Genomic DNA, 20,539 nt, shown 5'->3' on the forward strand with positions numbered 1-20,539 from the left:
GAGATGTTTACTTCGCCAGAAATATGGTTTGTGGGAAACCCCATTGCTGAAAGCAGGTCCATTTTAATTGGCGGAAAAATAGACGAATGGGGTTCACAAACCATACTTGTGCCGAAGTAAAATTCTCCCCATTCCAAAAGCATATATCTTACTCTAGGCCTCTAGGGTAAGAAAGGCATACTTTCAACCATTGGAAGGGAAAAAATTCCCGTACTCTGGACCATTTTAATGGGCGGCGAGTGTGGTGTTAAATCAGTGAAAACATCAATTTTTGTTCAAGGACAATAGCCGTTTAAGGTTTAGTACCAGGCTTGATGAGGTATTTTTGTGTGGACGAAATTTGCGTTTTTCAATATTAAAATTTGTCATATTAGCTTATTGAATTCTTTTAAATCACGTATATTGGCCCAGTCCAGTTAAAAGTTACAATCTTGTAGTCAGGGGGGAGGCGTTTTTACCCTTCCAATTTTTGTCAACAAAAACGTTTTTTTGAAAGTTTTCGGAGTACATAAGTACAAAAGACCCCTTAAATTTAGCTTGTTATGTTTAACCATTGAATTGGTTGCCATCGTAGCTCCTGCTTCTCAAGCCGTTTGCAAAACCGATGTTGCACCATTATTGATCTGACATGGTCGATGCAAGTTCGTTTATTAACTCCTAATTAAGTTGTGCTTCACCATATGTACGAATCCCACACATTTTCATTTGTCAGAAATTTGCAGTAGTCGCCCGCTTTTTTAGTCGTTGTGTTTTATTTTTGTTTTATGTCATTATGGGATTTAGCCTACGTTATATTAATTGGCGGAAATTTCGGCTAAATCCATTTTTGCATTATAGTATTTTTTATTTTGAAAGTAATTGTATTTTAATTAACGTTTTAAAGAAACTGCTACAATTGAACAACTATGACTGCGCGTGGTTTGTGCGATGTTTTGTTGAATTTGTCAATACCGTTCTGGTAATAAATATGTCATGATAAACCATTATACTGTATGGTGCCGATATTTGCATAAATTATCTATTATATTAGTATTTCTTGAAGTTTCCTTGTAGAGAAATTGAGCTCTTAATGCGCGTTGGCTTGCGCAATCTCCCACGTGACTCAAAAGTTTGTGACATCATTAATGACAACAAAAAATCTTGCCCCCTCCAAATACATTTTCTGGCTACGCTCCTGTTTTTAGCCTATCCCACAAACATTGTCTTTGCAGCTGTCATAAATCAGCTGATTGTGGCCTGTTTTATGATTTAGCCCTAGCTCTGGTTGAAACATATTTTCGAACTATCATCTTTACAAATGTTATGAAGCACACACCGTGCAAACATATACACATGCAATACGGTTCGTTTTGAGGGATGCCGTTCGTAAAAAAACGATTTAGCAAAAAATGGGACTTACATACAAACTTGGTTTAGGCTACTAACAATTTCATAAAATTTGCACCTAGAGCTAAATTGATCGATTTAATTCGTTATTTCAGTAAACTGCATTTAGCCAAAATTTTTAACAGAAAATCAAATTTGCAAGCATTGCATTAGCAAGTATGGCTGCATCCGACTCATTTCTCTTCACTGCACAAAAAAAAAATTTTTTTAGGAGACTTGGACGTCACCACTCACAAGAACTGCATACTATAAGCTGTGCATCTTACTTGTATTCGGTATGAAAGCAATCTAGTTAATATAAAATTGCATGTTCAGAATCGAAAGGGTAGAAACAAATTTAAAAGGAAAAAATACAATAAGCATAAACACCAAGACGAATTTACAACAAAGAGCATAGAGAATAAATTAAAAAGCATACTAAACGAGTTTCATGCAGCGGTTGGACAATTAGAAAACAAATCAGAAACAATTACCAAAAAATGTGACAAAGTATTAAGAACAGAAATGGCAACAAATTCATATGAGTTATGCTGAAGACGTTGTATACAGCAAAAGACAAATTTAAACTGAGGCTATTATCATTAGGACAAGCTTTTCCATCTGAATTTTGCAATTACTGGTAAATGATCTGAAGAATGAATACTATTTGGTATACTGTTTGCATTCCGAATATTTTCACCAGTAGGTTTTGAGTAATGACCTTTTAACTCTAGGGATTGTATTTTTTGACTGGTTTTAACATTTAAGGAGTTATTTGCTTCAGAATTTTCAACCGTGTGAGTAGAAATATCACAGATATCATTGGAAGAATAAAATATATAATCTACAGTAATTCCACGATCTTGAGTAGTGGTGGCTTCATTTTCTTTGTGTGGGCTGCCAGTAGAATTTAACTGACCTAAGTTATGTTGAATGTAACTGCCATCTTCATTGCATGTTGTATCATTCTCTAAAAAAGTGACTACCAATCAAACCATTGTCTTACTAAGTCTAATGTCCAACGATTTTGTGTTACCACAGTAACTAAGCGTCACAGACTCACAGTAGGGAGAAAGTTGTTTACTGCCACTGACCTATTTGTGCAAGCAACCGAAAACGTTTTAAGATTGTGCTGATAGGAATTATATAGTTGACATATACCTGTCGTGTATGTGCAATCGTCCTTTACATGCAAGCATGCTGGCAATAGACCTGGTTGCAAGCCATGAGATGCACCTTTAGAACGTTGGCCTGATATTTGCTTTGATGTCAGCCCTACCAAAAGAAACTGTCAGAAGCTGGCAAATCAGTACAGTGTAATAAGTCAAACTGTATGCATGTTTACTGGAAGGTTGCAAGTTTCTGGCCACTATGTGTGGCAAGCGATGTTTTTATGTTCCAGAAACAGATGAGTAAGTTTGGGTTGGTTTTAGTGATATACCTATATCAATTATTATTATTTGCTTTATGTCACTTGGTAGCTATTGAAGCTCCAACTAATTCAGACAAATATTCTATCAAGGAAGGTTTTTGTGTCTACTAGGGTTAGTTATATTTGAATTAGATATAATTGATTCATTACAACAACAAAACAAACCTTCATAATTCAAAAAGCCCTTTGTAATGAACTGAAATAAGGGTGACCATGGTGTGCTATTGAAATCTCCACATATTACCAAAGGAGGTTGATAGCCAAAGGTTATTGCTAACTCCTTTAACACACGATCAATTTCAGCAAAAAATGTGGCCAATTGTGTAAGCTTGATATCGCCTGAAAAAAAATTGTTCATTCATTGTGTTTTTAGCATTGATTTGAATGACATGGCAAAAAAGACAATTAAATCACCAACCCCGTTTTGGATTGTACAGCAAATGAGTGTTTCCAACAACGAGCATAGATGGTTTAGACCCAATCAATGAGAGCTGTAGCACCATGACTGAGCCAACATTGTTCCACTTTGTCTTTGGATTATTAGGTCTGAATTAAACGTAATAGTATGTAACACACATTGCCACTGTTTGAAAATTACTGATTTATGGTATGACAATGTTGTACTAATGACACATAGGCATTTACAGTACCTAGCTAAAATTCAAGAAAATTATTTACCTGTAATACTCCACAGGAATTGCTTTTAGCAGCCTAAACTTATCTGTGCGAAAAGCAGTTAATACACCATCTGGTTTATTAGGACTTGATCCAGAACGCTTTTTGTACACACTTGAATAACCAAGAGTTTCTAACCACGGTTTGATATCCTGGAAATAATGACAATGTTCTACTTCCTGCAAGCAAAGAACCTGTAAAAAGTAATTTTAGAAGTGTCAAGAATAACGTTTGTGTTGTTTAAACTGATGGAAAAATGCTCTTTTACAATGTATTGTATTGCACAAAACTTTGATCTGAATCTCTACAAAATTTATCTGCATTAAAAATAGGCAACAGCAATTCCTTACATCAACGTTATATTCTTTCAGTTCTTGTTGTAGGTTTTTCCATCGAAATTCCCAAGGAAGTATATTTGGATCACATTTTCCGTAGAGGTGGCCATTCAGTTCCAGTAGTTTCTAAAAAAAAGAGATATTGATTGCACAAGTGTAGATTAGAATTACACTACAATCTCTATGGATTGATCATATAGTAGTTTCCAACGCAGATAACAGAAATCAAAACCAATTACCAAGAAGTAACACACTAGCGTATAGTATCACCTGAGACAAAATATTATATGACATCACAGAAATTGTGTCATCAGACCCACAAATTGAAACTGCACTTTGTGGACTTTCATCTGTTATGTCAATCCAATTACGTTGGATTCGCTCAGTGCTTTTGAAATATTATAAAACTGCATAAATATGTACATATAATACTTTCTACGTGACATATATATTTTCCGATTATAATACGTACATATTTCTGTTCAGTCTCTATACAAGATAATACTCTAAATAAATGTGGTCATGTAGCTATAATCCAAACAACATTATAGGTAATCTAAAGACCGTGACACAATGTGTGCTAATGTTAGTAATATTGTTAAAATAATATCTGATTTTCTTAAATAAACGACACAACATCAAACGTTTTTATTGCATCTTTTGGGGTACTACATTTAGATTAAAAACTCCATAAATTGTTTTTTGGTTAAAACTTAATGCTTGTCGAGATACAGCATTAAGATTTAAATTTTGCACATAGAATATCCTCCTTGCCCAAATCTAGCTAAACGGCACTACCTCGTATCTAACAGCCCTAGGTTGTTACAATCATAACCTGCTTGCTGGTTTTCGGAAGACAGAAAACGACACTCCACTCGACAGCAAAAGCAAAACTGCACTATAAAAACGACATTTCCTATGCATAATTAGCTAATTTAATTCTCATCGTCATCCTGTAACCTCTGGCTAGGCTGCTTCATATGATTGTAGCATTGCTACCAGAAAGAAAATTAAAACTGATCAAAACAGTCTAAAATGACAAGGTTTCCGGGTCCTTCACAAATGTACATTGTGACGTACAGTAACGTTGTGTTACGTTAACAAGGATCGCAGACAGCTGGTCGATACAGCTGTAGTGTAGTCATAGTAGATTAAGTTTCCCATGAAATTATGCTGTTTTGTAAAGGTCTGACTACTTATATGAATTATTCTGGTCATAGTAGCAAGAACGGTGGCGAGTTATGCGAATAGACGAGTTAGGTAAAGACGACTTAGCCAAACTTGATACTACAGAAAACAACAGGCTTTCCGCCGGGACCAAGCAATAGGTGAACTGACGACTTAGGCGAGTTCTACCATAATGTAGTATTTCGTTCATATTTATTTCTTACTTGTTAATGAAGAATCCTTGTGATCCTCTTGAATTCTTATTTGATTGAAATTCTATATTGTAGATAGCACATTGTATTCATTATTTCTCGAATCAATGTTTTATAAATTGAATTATAAACATGGATTGTGTACAAGCGAAAATGTGATACAATATTTACATTGCTTTTCATAAAATACATAACGCTTTTAAAAACAAAACCTTACCCGATTTATATCCGTAAATGTTATATTCTCTACGTTGTGCAGAATTTCTTGGAATTGGATATGACCAAAAATCTTCTATAGCATCATGAAGGTTCATGTAATCAAAGCTAACTTTAATATATTTTGCACAAGTCATGCCAGACATAACAAAATTACAGACATTATTATTTGGGGCACTTTTGCCTTTAAACGTAAATTATAATTAGCTTATAGTTTATTTACAACATTTCCTAAACCTGATTTTGAAAAAGAGCTTGTCTCTGTTCTAAAACTAGTACCAGCACTCTCCGTGTCTTTGGTGAAGTCTATAAGCTCTTTAGAGCACTTCTTCATTGTCTGGATATCCTCTATAAATAGTGGGAATTTTTACAACATAGATCATGAAATCAAAATCAGGGATGGGCCAATAGCACGATACGAACCTAAACCCAAATAGATTCGTCGCATATTGCCTGTGTAGAAGATTTGGGCGAACACAAATACCAACAATGGCGAACCCAAATACAATATCACTTATAAATTTATCGACTTTGGTAAGAAATTATGATCTATTTTTACTGGCTAAGCTAAATTAGAGTCAATAATTCTTACTAAAGGCTATTTGCTTAAGGATTTGCTTTTCAAATCACAATTTGATCATTAATGTTTTGCAATGACGTCACTTAACAAGCAAGATTTGGCAACTTTTTGATGAAATTTTATCATTTGGTGCTGATATGAATATATTCGGGATTTGTTCATGTCGATCTTCATAATATTCGGGTTTGCACGAATCTGAATAATTATCCACATGGCACATCCCTAATTAAAACTATCTTAAATATATTTTGTACAAACCCTGCCAGCAACTTCCACAGGCCATAGACTTTGTCATTTTTATCTTTTTCATATAACACAAGTTCCATGTTTTATCTTTCATACATTTTGTAATCTCACCTGTTTTCGAGAAATCATTTTTCCACGTTGGTTTACTGGTAGTCTCTGTATCTTTAGTTAAATCTACAATTTCATCAGGGTACCTTTTCGTGTTTTTTTCCCTGTGATGTTCATTTTGGAAACTTGACTTATTGATATTGCTATGCAATTGCTCATCATAGCCTTGAAAGAAAAAATGTCCACATTTTCTGGCTTTTTGTTGTGACTGTGAAAATGCATCTTCAGAAAATCTTTTGACATGGTGGGTTTGAGAGGAGTTCGAGCCGCGAGTAAAGTGTCCATTAAAACCATGAAAAGCACCATTGTTTGTAGTGCGTGTATGATAATGTCTATGAGGGTTAGCAAATGATGAAACATTTGATTTTGACTCGTTACTTAAGTGATATCCATGCAAGTCATGCTTCTGCCATCTTCGATGTTCATTACTGCTTTCATACTCTTGGCTTGAATTGTTCCCTGTTTGGGTTTGAAATCGAAATGACTTTTCCGATGAAGTCTGCTGCCTTTGTATGTGCCTTTGTGCAGTTTTAACAAACTGTTTTGGCACAAATTTACTAGGTTTTATGGAAGACATTTACCGTACAAATTTGTACACATATATATATGCATTTTTACATTGGGCCTGCGGAATTGAAGTCAAGATAAAGTCACAAACAAGACAATGTTATGACATTTGATTAATTATTATCTTTCGGTACATTTTATGCATAACATTTCAACACACACTGCATTTTGACACAGAATATAGCAGCTAACAACAATAAATTGCTTAATCATTCAAGCTAATTTTTTAAAATTGATTTGAAGCCTTACATAAACCTTACGTTTATGACATTAATCATAATTTGATTACTATTATTATATATTTTCACAACTACATTCCATGGTGGTAAGTGTGGCAATTGCTTGCCTGAGATATAAGGCATCTCCAAGATCTTGTCGAAAAAGGCCATGCTTTCCCGAAAGGACTACATTCTCACAACATTAAAACAAAGACTTTTGTTACTGATGGAACCCTTTAAATACTGACACTCAGAGAGAACTACTTTCTAAGGAAAAATAAAAAGTTTATTAAATCATAAATACAGAAAAGCATAGTATATTGCACCATTACATGGCACAATTACAAATCACAAATGCATGGCGTGTAATAAATATCAACCAATATAGTATGGTATCACAACGTTTATCCTCAAACTGAGAAAAGTTTTTCACGACTTTAACTCAGCAATGTCTTGCTAGAGCCCAGGTTACTGAGCTTGTCTTTGTGCAAGTTCGAATTGACACACATTTAAGTATTTTTTAAAATTTTTTTAAGATGAGTGGAACTGGTTATCAAACCGGAATTTAACGAGCCAGGCGCTGTTACTGCTCCGCCATTGAATCGACCAAGGACCGACCATGTAGGCTATCATGCCATATTTTCTCCGGACATTGCCATGGCTCAGTGTAAAGTTTCTGCTCAAAACTCTTGGAGATAGCGGTCAAGTTCAGGGAAAACTTACAAGGTTACAAACTTAACTTACAAGCTTACAAGTAGCCTAGCCTAGGCCTAAATCAAATGAATGATAAATAAATACACAAATAAAAAATAAATAAAATGTTGGTTTTGAATCAGATAAACTTTTTCTGGGTCCAGTGCAGAAGTGCATAACCACATGATGACACGATTTTAGTAGCTGGGGTGTAGTATACCAATGCATCTTGTGCTGGTTGTGCACTTCCCCACTAGGCCTGGATCCCTTTGTCCAATACGTTTCAACAATTGTAGCAAATAATAATACACTGCGATTGCCACCAAAATAATTAACAGCTTAATACATAATATAAACAAAATACAACACTCTACTGTTGGTGCAATTTATAAAAGAAATTTATTTCTCCTAACGTTTTGTTCACCCACCACCATCATCCTGGCAGAATCCTATAGCAAGAGCATAATACCCAAAACAACAAAAGGGCAACGCGACATAAGGTAAAACAACATGCGTGCTTAAAGCATTCATACCGGATGGTCAAGCATGAACTACAGCAAAGTAATGTAAAATATATGGTATAAAAACGGAAAACAAAGCATGATTAACTTTGCAATTAAAAAACAAATTCAAGATAAACCTAAGAGGTCCTGGAACAACAATCCACCAATCACCAATGCGGTGAATCGACCCAAAATTTTAATCGATTCTGCTGAGAAATCTAACTGGGTTTTCCCATTTTTTTATTCGCTAATATTAAAAACAATTTACTCACTTTTACGATAGCATCTGATTTGCTCGCCCCAATTGATCGGAAGTAGAGTAGTAGCAATTTTGCGCTAACTTACGTGTACTCCGACATGACATCCAGTGATCCTACTCTAAAGCGCTGGTGAGATTCAGTTGGTTTGTGCATTCCGAACCAATTGCTAAAATGTTGAGAAAATAGCAAACTGGTTGCTGTTAGATTAGTGCAATGTTGCTCGTTGCGACAAGGAGGATCAAATATTTTTGTGATGAATACTGATACTGCACACAAGTAATGTAGCAAAATTCTGGTAATAAGATGTCTTATGCAATAACTTAACTGCAATCTGAATCAAGCTAGCGAACAGTGTCTGGCGAACACTATTTGCTAGCTTGAAAAAGAAAAGTGGGTGAACAAAGGTTGGCAAACAAGAAAATTTAAAAATGGGCCACTTTTTTTTAACTAAAAAGAGTAAAACAAAAAAATTGCTATTTTCGGTTTAATGAAAAAAAAGTTTGCCCATTTTAAATTTATTTTGTTAGCCAGCGTTTGTTCGCCAGCCTTTGTTCGCCCACTTTACTTTTGTATGTTCCCTAGCTTGACTAAGGTTTGATTGCAATGTGCCTCACAAGTAGGCCTATTGCATTTGCATATATATCTTTATAATTCTAGTTAAACTTTGTGCAGTATTGCCAAAGACGATAAAAATCTGAAGTCCTTGAATCAGTTAGTTAGCTTATATTTGTATATGACAATAAATATTCAAGAAATTGTACCCGCATGATAATTATGCCTGTTAATATTCATATTTTTGAAGTTTAGACGGCCATGTCTTTGTTTTGGTGTAGTTTGCTATTTTTATTATTACAAGTTTCATACAGTTGCAACAACAACAATTAAAGCAGACAGGTTCATAAAAACATATGTTTATTTTGCTTGAGACACTTTTTGACCCCCACCACTGGCTATAGAAAAATATAGCCTACTATATTTAAATATAAATACTGTGTAAATATTGTTAATTAACGAACTAAGTATGAATATCACCGTATTCTTTTGTATATATATATGGTCATGTACATTTTATTGTCAAGATACCACAAAACACTTTCAATGCAGTAATATAAAATTACATAATTAATCAACATTACATCAGTTTCTTCCTAAAAAATTTGTGTTAGAATCATATTTATTCCAAAACAGAATTGTTTCTATTGACAATATTAGGGATGTGCTGAACTCAAAATTATTTGGCTTTGTACCAATCAGAAAATGTTGTTTTAGTATTCGACAAACTCCGATCTGTTCGTATCCATTTGAAGTGGCTCAAGTCTTGACGACTGTTGAACATGCCAATAACACCAATGTGCTCCACTCGAAAGGCTTATATGTTCGATGTTGTTTTAATTACTTAATCATTATACTGTACACTTAATCCTTCCAAGTAGTTTAAGACAAATCTTGTGATAAGACATTTGGCTATCACAAAGTAGCTTTCGTTTTATTTTTACTCTTTGAATTGGCATGTCACCAGCTGTGCTTGTTACGATCAACGTAACAATTTTTTCCCTGATAGAAAACCTATTTGTTTCCTAATAGTTTGGCTAATGATACTAAACATTTTTGTGAAGAAATTTTCCATTACATATAATAATGCGTACTTGGTCAAATTATAATTTTAAATAATTGCAAGTAATGCGACTGACCCAACGTAAAGTGCTGTTATCAGTAAAAGTAATTGCGTCTAATTCAGTCCATTGTCATGAGTAAAGCAATATGCTCGTTTATTGCTGCTCCAATTGTTTTGGAGAAGACTTTCTTAAAATAACATGACCGGATTATTAAATTGTCGAAATGAAACATAACAGTGAGCAAACCAGCATTCTTGTATCATGTCATAGTAATATGGCGCCTTAATCTCGTTTTATGGTAAATAATAGTCATGTACCTCACCTAGGCGCTAAGCACGAAGCTAACCAATTTTCTGGTATCAGCGTAGAACGAATGGAATTGGGGCTTATTGAATGAAATAAAATTTGTTATATTACTCTATTTTTAAAACTAGGTATGACCAAATTAATTTCTGAGGTGTTGTTATATTCTGCCTTTTTGTACTATTGAGGTTGACACGATTCTGCCGGCTAAAAAAACTCTTCGATATTAAAATTATTGTGTGTTGTACATTATTGTAACATTTAATTGAATTACATTAAGTGCTTGTGCAGTGGAATAAACTATAAACTTTTTATGCGTTTTCATTTTACTGCAAGTGAATAACTTCAACAATAAAAGCGTGTAGCAAAATGAACATTTTTTATGATCAACATCATTTATGATTTAATAAAAGCAATGAATCTATGGATGAACTATGGATCGATCAACATGATTTACACTTAGTTTGATGTGAAAACTTGATAGTGGACATTAGTTGGTCGAATACCGATAATATTTGCCGATTATATTCGCAAAAGCACATCCCTATATAATATTATGTCACGAAAGAAGATAGGATCTAGTTAACTTATACACTAGTTACTTATACCAATATCAAAGGAGTTGCAACAACATTTGTAATGTATCCATTACTGGTTTTTTTGTGGGCATGCAGAAGTGAACTAGACTTGATAGTGATACAAATAGCTACATCATTTAAGGTGAAGTAATATTCTAAAAAAGATCATTTATTGTTAGCAGGTATGCTTTCACCTTGTTATTGTTTTTATCTTAATTCAAGTTTAATCTGAACTTGAGCCAACAATAGTCATGATGCCGCTTGACTTGGATCGAATGATTGAAACTGCAAAGCAATGCAAGTATCTCCCAGAATATGACTTAAAAAAGCTTTGTGACTACGTATGCGATTTGCTTTTGGAAGAATCAAATGTTCAGCCAGTGTCTACACCTGTGACTGTTTGTGGTGATATCCATGGGCAGTTCTATGACCTTTTGGAACTTTTTAAAAATGGCTGTGAAATACCTGAAACAAATTATATATTTCTTGGTGATTTTGTTGACAGAGGATACTACAGTTTGGAGACATTTACATACCTGCTTACTCTCAAAGCAAAATGGTCTGACAAAATTACATTGCTACGGGGCAATCATGAAAGTCGTCAGATCACCCAAGTGTATGGTTTTTATGATGAATGCCAGACAAAATATGGCAATGCCAATGCCTGGAGATACTGTACTAAAGTATTTGATCTGCTGACTATTGCAGCTATTATCGATTCTACAATATTATGTGTCCATGGAGGTCTTTCCCCAGATGTAAAAACTCTTGATCAAATTCGTACTATAGATAGGCAGCAGGAAATCCCTCACAAAGGTGCTTTTTGTGATCTTGTATGGTCTGATCCGGAGGATGTCGATACATGGGCAATCTCGCCTCGAGGTGCAGGTTGGCTGTTTGGTGCAAAAGTCACAAATGAATTTGTTCACCTCAATGACCTTTCACTCATCTGCCGTGCTCATCAGTTGGTGCATGAAGGGTATAAATATATGTTTGATGAGAAACTAGTCACAGTTTGGTCTGCTCCAAACTACTGTTACAGATGTGGCAACATTGCTGCGATCCTGGTTATCAATTCAAAGGACGATAGGGAAGCAAAGCTGTTTCGGGCAGTTCCTGATAACATGAGGGTTATTCCTGAGAGGAATACCACACCTTACTTTCTTTAGTGTGTCTGTTTTATGTTTTTTCTCCACTGTGTTTTTCCATAAATCATTAATCTGTTGAATTTTTGAGTGTAAGGCTTTGCTTGGAGCTAAAATAATAAGGTTTCAACACGTGTTGGGCATTGTGAATCAATGAGTTTATATTTACTGCAACATGCATCTGCATTTAATGTTATATTTTGGATGATGCTACTATTTTGGATGATATTCTGGATGATGCAACTAAATACAGCAAAGAGTATATATGTATATGAAGTTTTATACTTCCACAGATAACTCATTTCTGTGCTATGAATGGCTTATTTTGATGTAGTATCACAAGTTTCATGTAGAATTTTAATTCTTTGAGCTAAATTACCTGGCTGCCTTGTCTTCATTAACAAAGTCTTCAAATCAAAATCATTTGTTGTAGGGTTGTAATCCATGTGTATATGTTTATGTATACATATAATCATACAATACAACAATGTTCACGATATATTGTTTAAGATGGATACATAGATTTAAAGCACCAAATTTTGGATATACCACACAAACTTTTATTTATGTTAACTATATGCCATGTGCTGTGTATTTATTGAGTTTACTGTTGAACTCAGAGTATTTAAATTGTGAGACATAAACTTTGTTACTAAATATTATGTGTCTTTATCAGCCTAGTCACTGAAAGCAAGGTGTGTGACAATATTACCCATATGCATGCTCCATTAGAATTTTTTTTGTTATTTTCATGGACTAAAAAGATGTCATTATAACAACTGTACTTGATCAAAGTATTCATACGCTGAAGGTGATATCCATTTTACTAAGTACATGCTTTAATGTTGTCCTAATCTATTTAAAGCTTCCTTTTTGCTTGATGTTTTGGTTTATACTGAAATGCTGAGGTTACTCGTTGCCCTTTGAAATACATTTATCCTTTGCTAAAATGCTAATATTTTGTTATATGTACTAAAAATGACGTTCCTTAGAATTTTGTTTTAAATTCCATCACATTTCCATGTCGTGTAAAACATGAGTTTTGGAACTGTATGTTTTTTCTGAATTTTTCATAAATGTTACTTTTCAGTTTATATTCTTTTAATGTCATGAAGTTTTTAGTTATCACATTGGCCACATTAGTTTTGTTTTAAGTTATTCTCCATCTTTAAAATCACTAGTTAATGCCTTTTGAACAATGTGCTATGCTGAAGGCTCTTTGCTTCATTTTGCTGTGTGTAAATATAATTGGAAATTTTTGCTTCAAACAAACCTCTTTTCCACGTAGTTGCATACCAAGTGCAAAGGACACAGAATCTGAACTTGATTACCCACACGTTCTAACTCAGAATATAACCTTAATGTGTATTTGACGTCATCGACCATACAAACGAATAAGAAAAATTTATAAACACCGAATAGAGGATAACCATCTATAATTCAGGAGGATGAAGACCCAAACTACTCCAGATTATATCAACGTTAAAAGTCGCGCTTTTCTTTTCCATAACGTCATCCTCATCAAGTAAATTGCCGTTTTCGTAACCAACGCCGTCGTAACGACCGAACGCTATTAGCAACGCAAACTCACCTGCAACAATAAAAAATAAACTTTCTGTAAAAGAGCAATGTTTTTTATATTTTCGTAGGTAGTTCGTCATCGACTGCTCGTTACGATACTAGATTATGCGAAATTTATAGCCTACTTACTGCTTTGATACGATCCGGTAAATTCTTCATTACTAATTTCGGCTTGTATGCGGGAAGCTAGGTATTCTGCCTGTCTTTGAATGTTGTATGGTGTCAGCACTTCCTCTACGTCTGTTGCCTCTCCAAGCGAGTAAATATTTTCACAGCCACGTGCCTTAAACGAATCCACTTTGATTTTGCCAGACTCTAAAAGCGCTTCCCCTGCAAACCATGCATGTTTTGTTTGTTTGCAGTGTACTAAAGTATAGTGAGAATATAATAGATCATGGGCTTTTGAAACTTTATAAAAAAATGGTTTATTGTGATTTATTGAATTGCTTTGTATAGATGCGTTGGACGTAATTTTGACAAAATGACATTAGTTATAACCAAGATTATGTCGTTGCATTTTACCTAATGCTTCTTTACAAAAATCTTTTGAAGGTTCTGGTTCATTGCAGTTTATTACGAGATCAGCTTCTATCTTTTTTCCATTAGTCTTTTCCAAGTGTTGTCCATTGGTAAACTTGTTCGATACAAGCGACTCGAAGTTAGTTATTTCACTCTCTACAAGTGGGTAATTCAAAGACTATAGAGGTTACCCAATTTGCTCTTCTTATGTATAGTCACAAATTGTTCAAACATGGAGTTAAAGTAGGCTAATAAGTAGCCAAACCGCAAAAGTTGAAAAAGACAGGCAATATAGGCCCATGTTAAATGTACCTACCAGAAACAAGGTCAATATCTTTTTTGTACAATAACTTTCGTAGTTCTTCGTCCAATTCCTTCGGCAAACTCGAACATATTAACTTCTCATTTTCATTGCAAAGAAGGGACACCTTGCAGAGAAAAGTTTGTATTCAAACTGAAGAATGTTATTGAGCATTAAGGTGAAATAATATTTAAGTCAGTTTATGCAATAGGGCTATGGTATGTCATGACTTAAAAGCGATAATTACATGAAGGTATATAGAACTAAAAAGTCGATTATACGATGGCTTTGTAGGTAGGCTACAAATTTTTGGGAAAACGTGCCAATCAAGGTATACCATAAATAACTTGATTACTTTTTTGTCAGGATAATCTGCTCTTATTTCTCCGGCGATTTCTATGTTAAGTAAATTTCCCCCAGCAAGTATGATGTCCGGAGCCCTTTTCATCTAGCAATAAAAAGAAAATTTAAATAAAGTTGATCAATAGTGCATATTGTGAAGCACTACCTACTTTTCTAAAGTCATGTATCAGATAATTCTGCGCTTACTTTTCTTGTCAAAGCTCAATAGTTTCGTAAAATATCTACGTTCTGAAAACACGACATGCTAAATAAAAAACAAATGCAAATGCAATAAATAAAAACACAAAAAATACCTCTTCAGTAAAAGCTTTGTACAAATTTGTTGCATCTTCTTTGGAAGCTCCGTGACATGTTTTGTTTAACTTTATTGGAAACGACGAGGAACTGCCCGTTGCGATCACCAAATAGTCGTACGGAATCTACAGAATAGAAGTGCATAAAATGCGACGTTCAATATTCTTTAGGCTTATCCAGCTTCCAAATCAAACCAAATACAATATTAAAAAGCACCTTTCTTGCCCCATTCACAAGTACAAGCTTCTTTTTTGCATTGATTGAGGTTACTGTTCCTTTAACAAACTTTTTAACAAAATCTTCGAAAGGAATGAAACTATGCTTGAGAAACTCTGCAGTAGGTACACGAGCACGAAATTTAAACAGCTTAACGTAACTCCGTCGTCTTCTGGGTCACTTTGCTGATTTATCACACAAAGCGTAACTTTGTAGCAAGGTTTCATAAGAAAGTTATTGGTCTCCTAATCCCACATTTGCGCATTGTTGGTGATGGCTATACCTTTGCCGCCACCACAAACAGCACTTAAGTTTGGATAGGAACCAATAAAAACGTAGCCAACAAAAAACCGAACATTTTTTTCGTATAGTATACCTGGTTCCACGATGCATCTTGGTACGGCAAAGAAATAATGCATGCAATCTTTAGGATCGATTAAAATAATCTCACAGAGGGAAAACTTTTGAAGCAGATAGGCCAAATACGAGCCACTGTAACCTCCACCTACAATGACCACTTGCTTGTAGAGAGACTTTGGCTTGGAGGAACCACATCCCATTTTTATTGAGGACAGATATCAAAGAAATACATTTATATTGGAAAAACTACATAAGGTGTTCTCTATAAGCCTACTCATAATAACCACATGTTAACAAAAAATAAAAGCACGAAATGTGCCACAACCTAGGCAACATTTATCAAGTATAGCCTATAAGTTTAACTTATAAGTTAGTAGATGGTCTTTGAACACAGTACTGGTATCAAAATAAAGTCAATGATCATTACAAAACAAGTAGGCTATAGGACTGTAAACGGTTTGAATTTAAACATAACAAATGCGATGTAAACTCATTCAAATAGCTGTGAGACCGATTGAAAAAAATCTTTTAATTTTTCACGTAATTGCCAAATATAAATTTGAAAGTATTTTCCTTTTGTAAGAATGTATATACTTGTTTGAGATAGTATTAGCGGGCTAAAATTTTCTTCTAGACATTTAATGAAGAAAAAGAGTAAACTTCAGTATTTTGTCCCTTTTGCTCTCCCTTCTCTGGAACCAGTGAGGCATAGGCTATCAAAAAATTGCAAGTCATCATGATTGGTGATTATATTTTAAAACAAAAATATTCGTGAATATTTAAGGGAATTTTAAGCAAACATAAATCAAGCAACGAACTTAAAAATACCGAAATATGGCAGTTCCACCCACCACTGCAAAGTTTAACACCGAAATCAAACTTTTAGTTAGCCTACTGTTCTACACCGTTTGTTTTCGCATTGGCAATACTCGCGTACTATGAAAAGTACGGTCATGTTGCATTGTTATAAGCTACACATTTTAGACTGTAGCCTATAAGGAAGTAGTAACCGCCTAGGCCTAAACTTTTTCACAGAATTTGAAATTACGTTGTTTTGTGTTCAGTCAAACGCTGCCTCTGTCTATTTATTAGAAATGGGCAAAATAGTTTTACTAAATCAAATATGTTTTGAAATCGAGCTTTTTCCAACACTTCTAAATTGTTTACCGGTATACGGAAATGAACTCAATGCTATTGCTACCCGCTTTGCTCTATATAACGACCTAAAAGTGCCAACCACTTATGGCTTATGCCAATGTAGGGTTGTGTATATCTGTGTGACGGACAAATTTCAATTATGCTACCGACATTCGACCGCAATAATAGCTTACAGGAGATTCTGCATAGAAATCGAGTCTTCTGTTTGGCGTAGAGCATTTCGCTCATTTTATGCACTTAATCATATTCTCGCAGTCTCGCAAATTGTTTATGCGATACACAACCTCATTGAAAACATCATACACAAAATTGACAAAACCTATTATCTTTGCGTCTACTTACGCAAAAAGCCCCATATTTTGACACACCTATCTATTATTGTGAAAGCTAGTTTGTTTATACTTTGGAAGAAGTTCAATAACCTTCGTAAAAATACGCCTACAAGTAATTTACACAAATCTTCTACTATAGGTCAAACTTTCTTACAGGAATTTCATTTATCTCTTTTTACCTGATAGAACCTATATGTATTATATTATCTGCTGACGGAATCATCGGATTAAAGTGTAGATTTTCTAACGACCTTAAAGCAACGGGCCTATTGTTCGGAGAGATTTCTTTGCTTCCTACACTTATCGAGTTTCGTTGGAACTAATTGTTACGTTCTACTTGTATAAACATGGAGTGACGTAGATCCCTTAGCCAAGCCACTTAGCGCCTTTAGATTTTTATCCAAGGGCCCCATTCTTGAAGGTTTTCACTGTAAGGCACAATATTTTCCATTTTGCCCTCAAGCACAGTCGACCACAGTCATGTAGCAATCTTAAACACAAATTGGTAGTTGGCAGTACAATTTCGTTACGGATCTTGTTTTTCTGTGGATTTATTTGTGCACCCCAGGGATTTATGACATATACAGTATGTTTACGTTTTGGAAATTTCCTTTGAAAACTTACTATAGAGACATATGCATTTACAGTTATTAGTCAAGTTTTAATTAAACTTATAAACACACGTTTATAGTTATACCACACGATACGATAACAAAAGTACAAATTTCCTCAGCGTCCATTATATCTCCCTTACTATACAGGTGTTAAGTAATGGGTAGTACACAACGTAAAATACTGTAGTTATGGTTGGTTCATATGTTCTTTGTAATATTTAAAAAATTATTATTCAAGACGAAGCAAAGAGTAACTTTGTTTAATAACAATACGTTGTAATGATTACATATTATTACACAATAAAAAGACTGTTGATTTGATTAGATTTTTTTCTGAGGTTAGCCAGAACCCAGAGTAAACCAATCAAATCGAACAAGCAACGTAGATGTGATAAATATCATGTATCCAATAAGAGGTGATGAGTATCACTCGGAAACCAACACAGTGACGGAGACGGTGAAAAGTTTCCAAGCGTAAGTTCAGAAAACACAGCTGAAAATGGTTACGCACGTGTGTAATGTGCGTATAAGCTGCGGGTGCCTATGGCATGCAAACTGTAAAATTTTTCGTTACTTTTTAATCTCACTTTGCAATTTTATTTTTATAGGATGTTCAAATGCCTACAAAAGTATTGAAAAATGAAACGGTTGAGGGCGCTGTACTTCGATCAATGATTGTTTTGGAAATGGCGCCACAATTTCAATGAAAATTGAACAACGACAATGATCAAATATCAATACAAGATGAAGATATAGGCCTAGCCAAGAATAGGGTACTACAGTGTTGCCAAAACTCAGTATGGAATGTAGCCTAAAATTTTTTTATGCACCAGACAGCGTAATTTTCAAAGATTGGTGCTGTACTTCGATCAATGATTGTTTTGGAAATGGCGCCACAATTTCAATGAAAATTGAACAACGACAATGATCAAATATCAATACAAGATGAAGATATAGGCCTACACAGGAAAAAATAGTGACTGATAATAGTCCACAATTTTCATCATTGACTAATAAAATGCCACTTTCGTCCAAAAAAACACTCCCCACGCCTTATTTTGGTCCAAGTACCATAAACCTGCCTACATACAGTTCGCAACGCCTTTTTATGGCTAACTACGCACCACCGATGCATTGGAAACTATTATGGCTAAATAAAACCCAGTGTACGATGTGATTGGCGTTTACTTCGTTACAAGTGCAAATCAAGTGGCTTAATGTCATTCGTGTCACGTAATATATTCAGCCACTTGACACAGTCGGAGTCACCGGCTTAATAGTTGCTGTTACCGCGATGAACACCACATTAATATTTAGATGGTGACATTTCGTCACTGTTTAAAACTTTCTTATCCCTGCAATGCTATAATTTCATGAGTTTTTTACTAAATGCAAGGTTGTAAAAGGACGAAGGAACTTAAAAGTTTTCCCACGTAAGTACAGTAGGCCAAGATTTTTTTACAAATTTCATTACCCAAATTATTTTCCCCAAATGGTAAAGGCTTTTTTAAATAATCCGGAAATGTCAACGCACACAAGTGCTACAAATACTTCATTCACTTTTCACAAAAAAATAGGACATCTAGGCTAACAATCACAACAAAAATGTTCAAGGTAGGTTTGCTTGTTTGTGTTTTGATGTTGAGGTAAAGCAAGTTTGATGCCATTTTGAGTTTGGGGTAGGGTCAATTACATAAACATAATCTCTGGGTTGAGGTTGTTTGCACCCAGACTTACTTTCCTTGGACAATTTTTATTTTTTAGGTTGTGCCAGGGAATTGGAATATTTATCTCTTCCTGTAATTTTCTTTTGACAAGCGTAACGAAAACTAGAGTCGCGAACATGTTTCCGCAAATGGTTGTGGTAAAGTCGAATGGAGTTGCATGCATAATTTGCAATCTGATAGCTGGTACAGTTTCTACAAATAAAGAGCTTCATGATTTAGCACACAAAACCAAGTTTTTGGAGAACTATGCATAAAGTATTGCGGCTAACGATTACGATTACATGCAGGCAAACTAACTGGCCACGAAAAAGGAAGTTGAGAGAATTGGGTAGACCTGGAGAATATTTAGCCGGAAAGAAAAAAGTTTCAAAATAAGTTGGGAAGTATCCAACAATCCAACCAATAAAAGACAACTTTGCGGATGATGTCTTACACAAGTCTAGTAATACTTTCTTTTCAAACACCACACTGCAGAGATGGACCTTTGGTTACGAAATTTCGCTTTCAAGAATGGTTTGCATGAAGCTTTCATTAAAGGGATTGAAGGTTTGTTGGCAATTCTGTTGTTTTTCCAGGCATTACATATGTGGCATTTTGTTTTGCGGCAACCGATTATTCCATTTTTATTGTAAAACTTCATAACTTGTGGGAGCAAAGTTATTAAACTTAAAACTTCTATTGCTGTTCAAAACAACTTAGTTTCAAAAGCTTTCTGCTCCGTTTGCAAGACTTCCTTGTAACTAATTTCGTTTGCCGGTGGTGAGTTACGCGTTACGTTTTTACTTCGGACTTGATCCCAGAGTGATTCCATGCGTAATCAATGATTCGTAGAAAAAGCAAAAACAGAGGACGACG

The 20,539-nt window shown here is 34.7% G+C and overlaps 3 protein-coding genes across 5 annotated transcripts; 1 reads left to right on the forward strand and 2 right to left on the reverse strand.

Annotated features, from left to right (window-relative positions):
* Positions 1–1,637: 1,637 nt before the first annotated feature.
* Positions 1,638–8,859, reverse strand: LOC143462410 (protein angel homolog 2-like). 3 transcript variants are annotated; one of them, XM_076960566.1, is made up of 12 exons: positions 6,449–8,859; positions 6,340–6,409; positions 5,640–5,750; positions 5,404–5,478; positions 5,199–5,250; positions 4,078–4,195; positions 3,823–3,933; positions 3,476–3,666; positions 3,216–3,343; positions 2,963–3,136; positions 2,527–2,640; positions 1,638–2,335 (listed from the first exon to the last, which is right to left on the reverse strand). In XM_076960566.1, exons 1-12 carry the CDS (start codon positions 6,911–6,913, stop codon positions 1,968–1,970), a joined length of 1,977 nt encoding a protein of 658 aa, XP_076816681.1. In that variant the 5' UTR covers positions 6,914–8,859; the 3' UTR covers positions 1,638–1,967. The 3 variants fall into 3 exon arrangements, with proteins under 3 accessions (XP_076816681.1, XP_076816683.1, XP_076816680.1); XM_076960568.1 differs by having other exon boundaries at positions 5,682–5,750; positions 6,340–8,859; XM_076960565.1 differs by having other exon boundaries at positions 6,340–8,858.
* Positions 8,860–11,232: 2,373 nt separating this feature from the next.
* On the forward strand, positions 11,233–13,573 carry LOC143462711 (serine/threonine-protein phosphatase 6 catalytic subunit). Its single transcript, XM_076960962.1, has one exon. The coding sequence runs from the start codon at positions 11,326–11,328 to the stop codon at positions 12,241–12,243; it is 918 nt and encodes a 305-aa protein (XP_076817077.1). The 5' UTR covers positions 11,233–11,325; the 3' UTR covers positions 12,244–13,573.
* Positions 13,565–16,143, reverse strand: LOC143462710 (ferroptosis suppressor protein 1-like). The gene is made up of 8 exons (XM_076960961.1): positions 15,870–16,143; positions 15,494–15,609; positions 15,277–15,402; positions 14,976–15,068; positions 14,636–14,747; positions 14,323–14,475; positions 13,930–14,130; positions 13,565–13,810 (listed from the first exon to the last, which is right to left on the reverse strand). Exons 1-8 carry the CDS (start codon positions 16,051–16,053, stop codon positions 13,653–13,655), a joined length of 1,143 nt encoding a protein of 380 aa, XP_076817076.1. The 5' UTR covers positions 16,054–16,143; the 3' UTR covers positions 13,565–13,652.
* Between the last annotated feature and the right edge of the window lie 4,396 nt (positions 16,144–20,539).

The sequence above is a fragment of the Clavelina lepadiformis genome, chromosome 6 (genome assembly GCF_947623445.1).
Source record: "Clavelina lepadiformis chromosome 6, kaClaLepa1.1, whole genome shotgun sequence".
NCBI classification, from domain to species: domain Eukaryota; kingdom Metazoa; phylum Chordata; class Ascidiacea; order Aplousobranchia; family Clavelinidae; genus Clavelina; species Clavelina lepadiformis.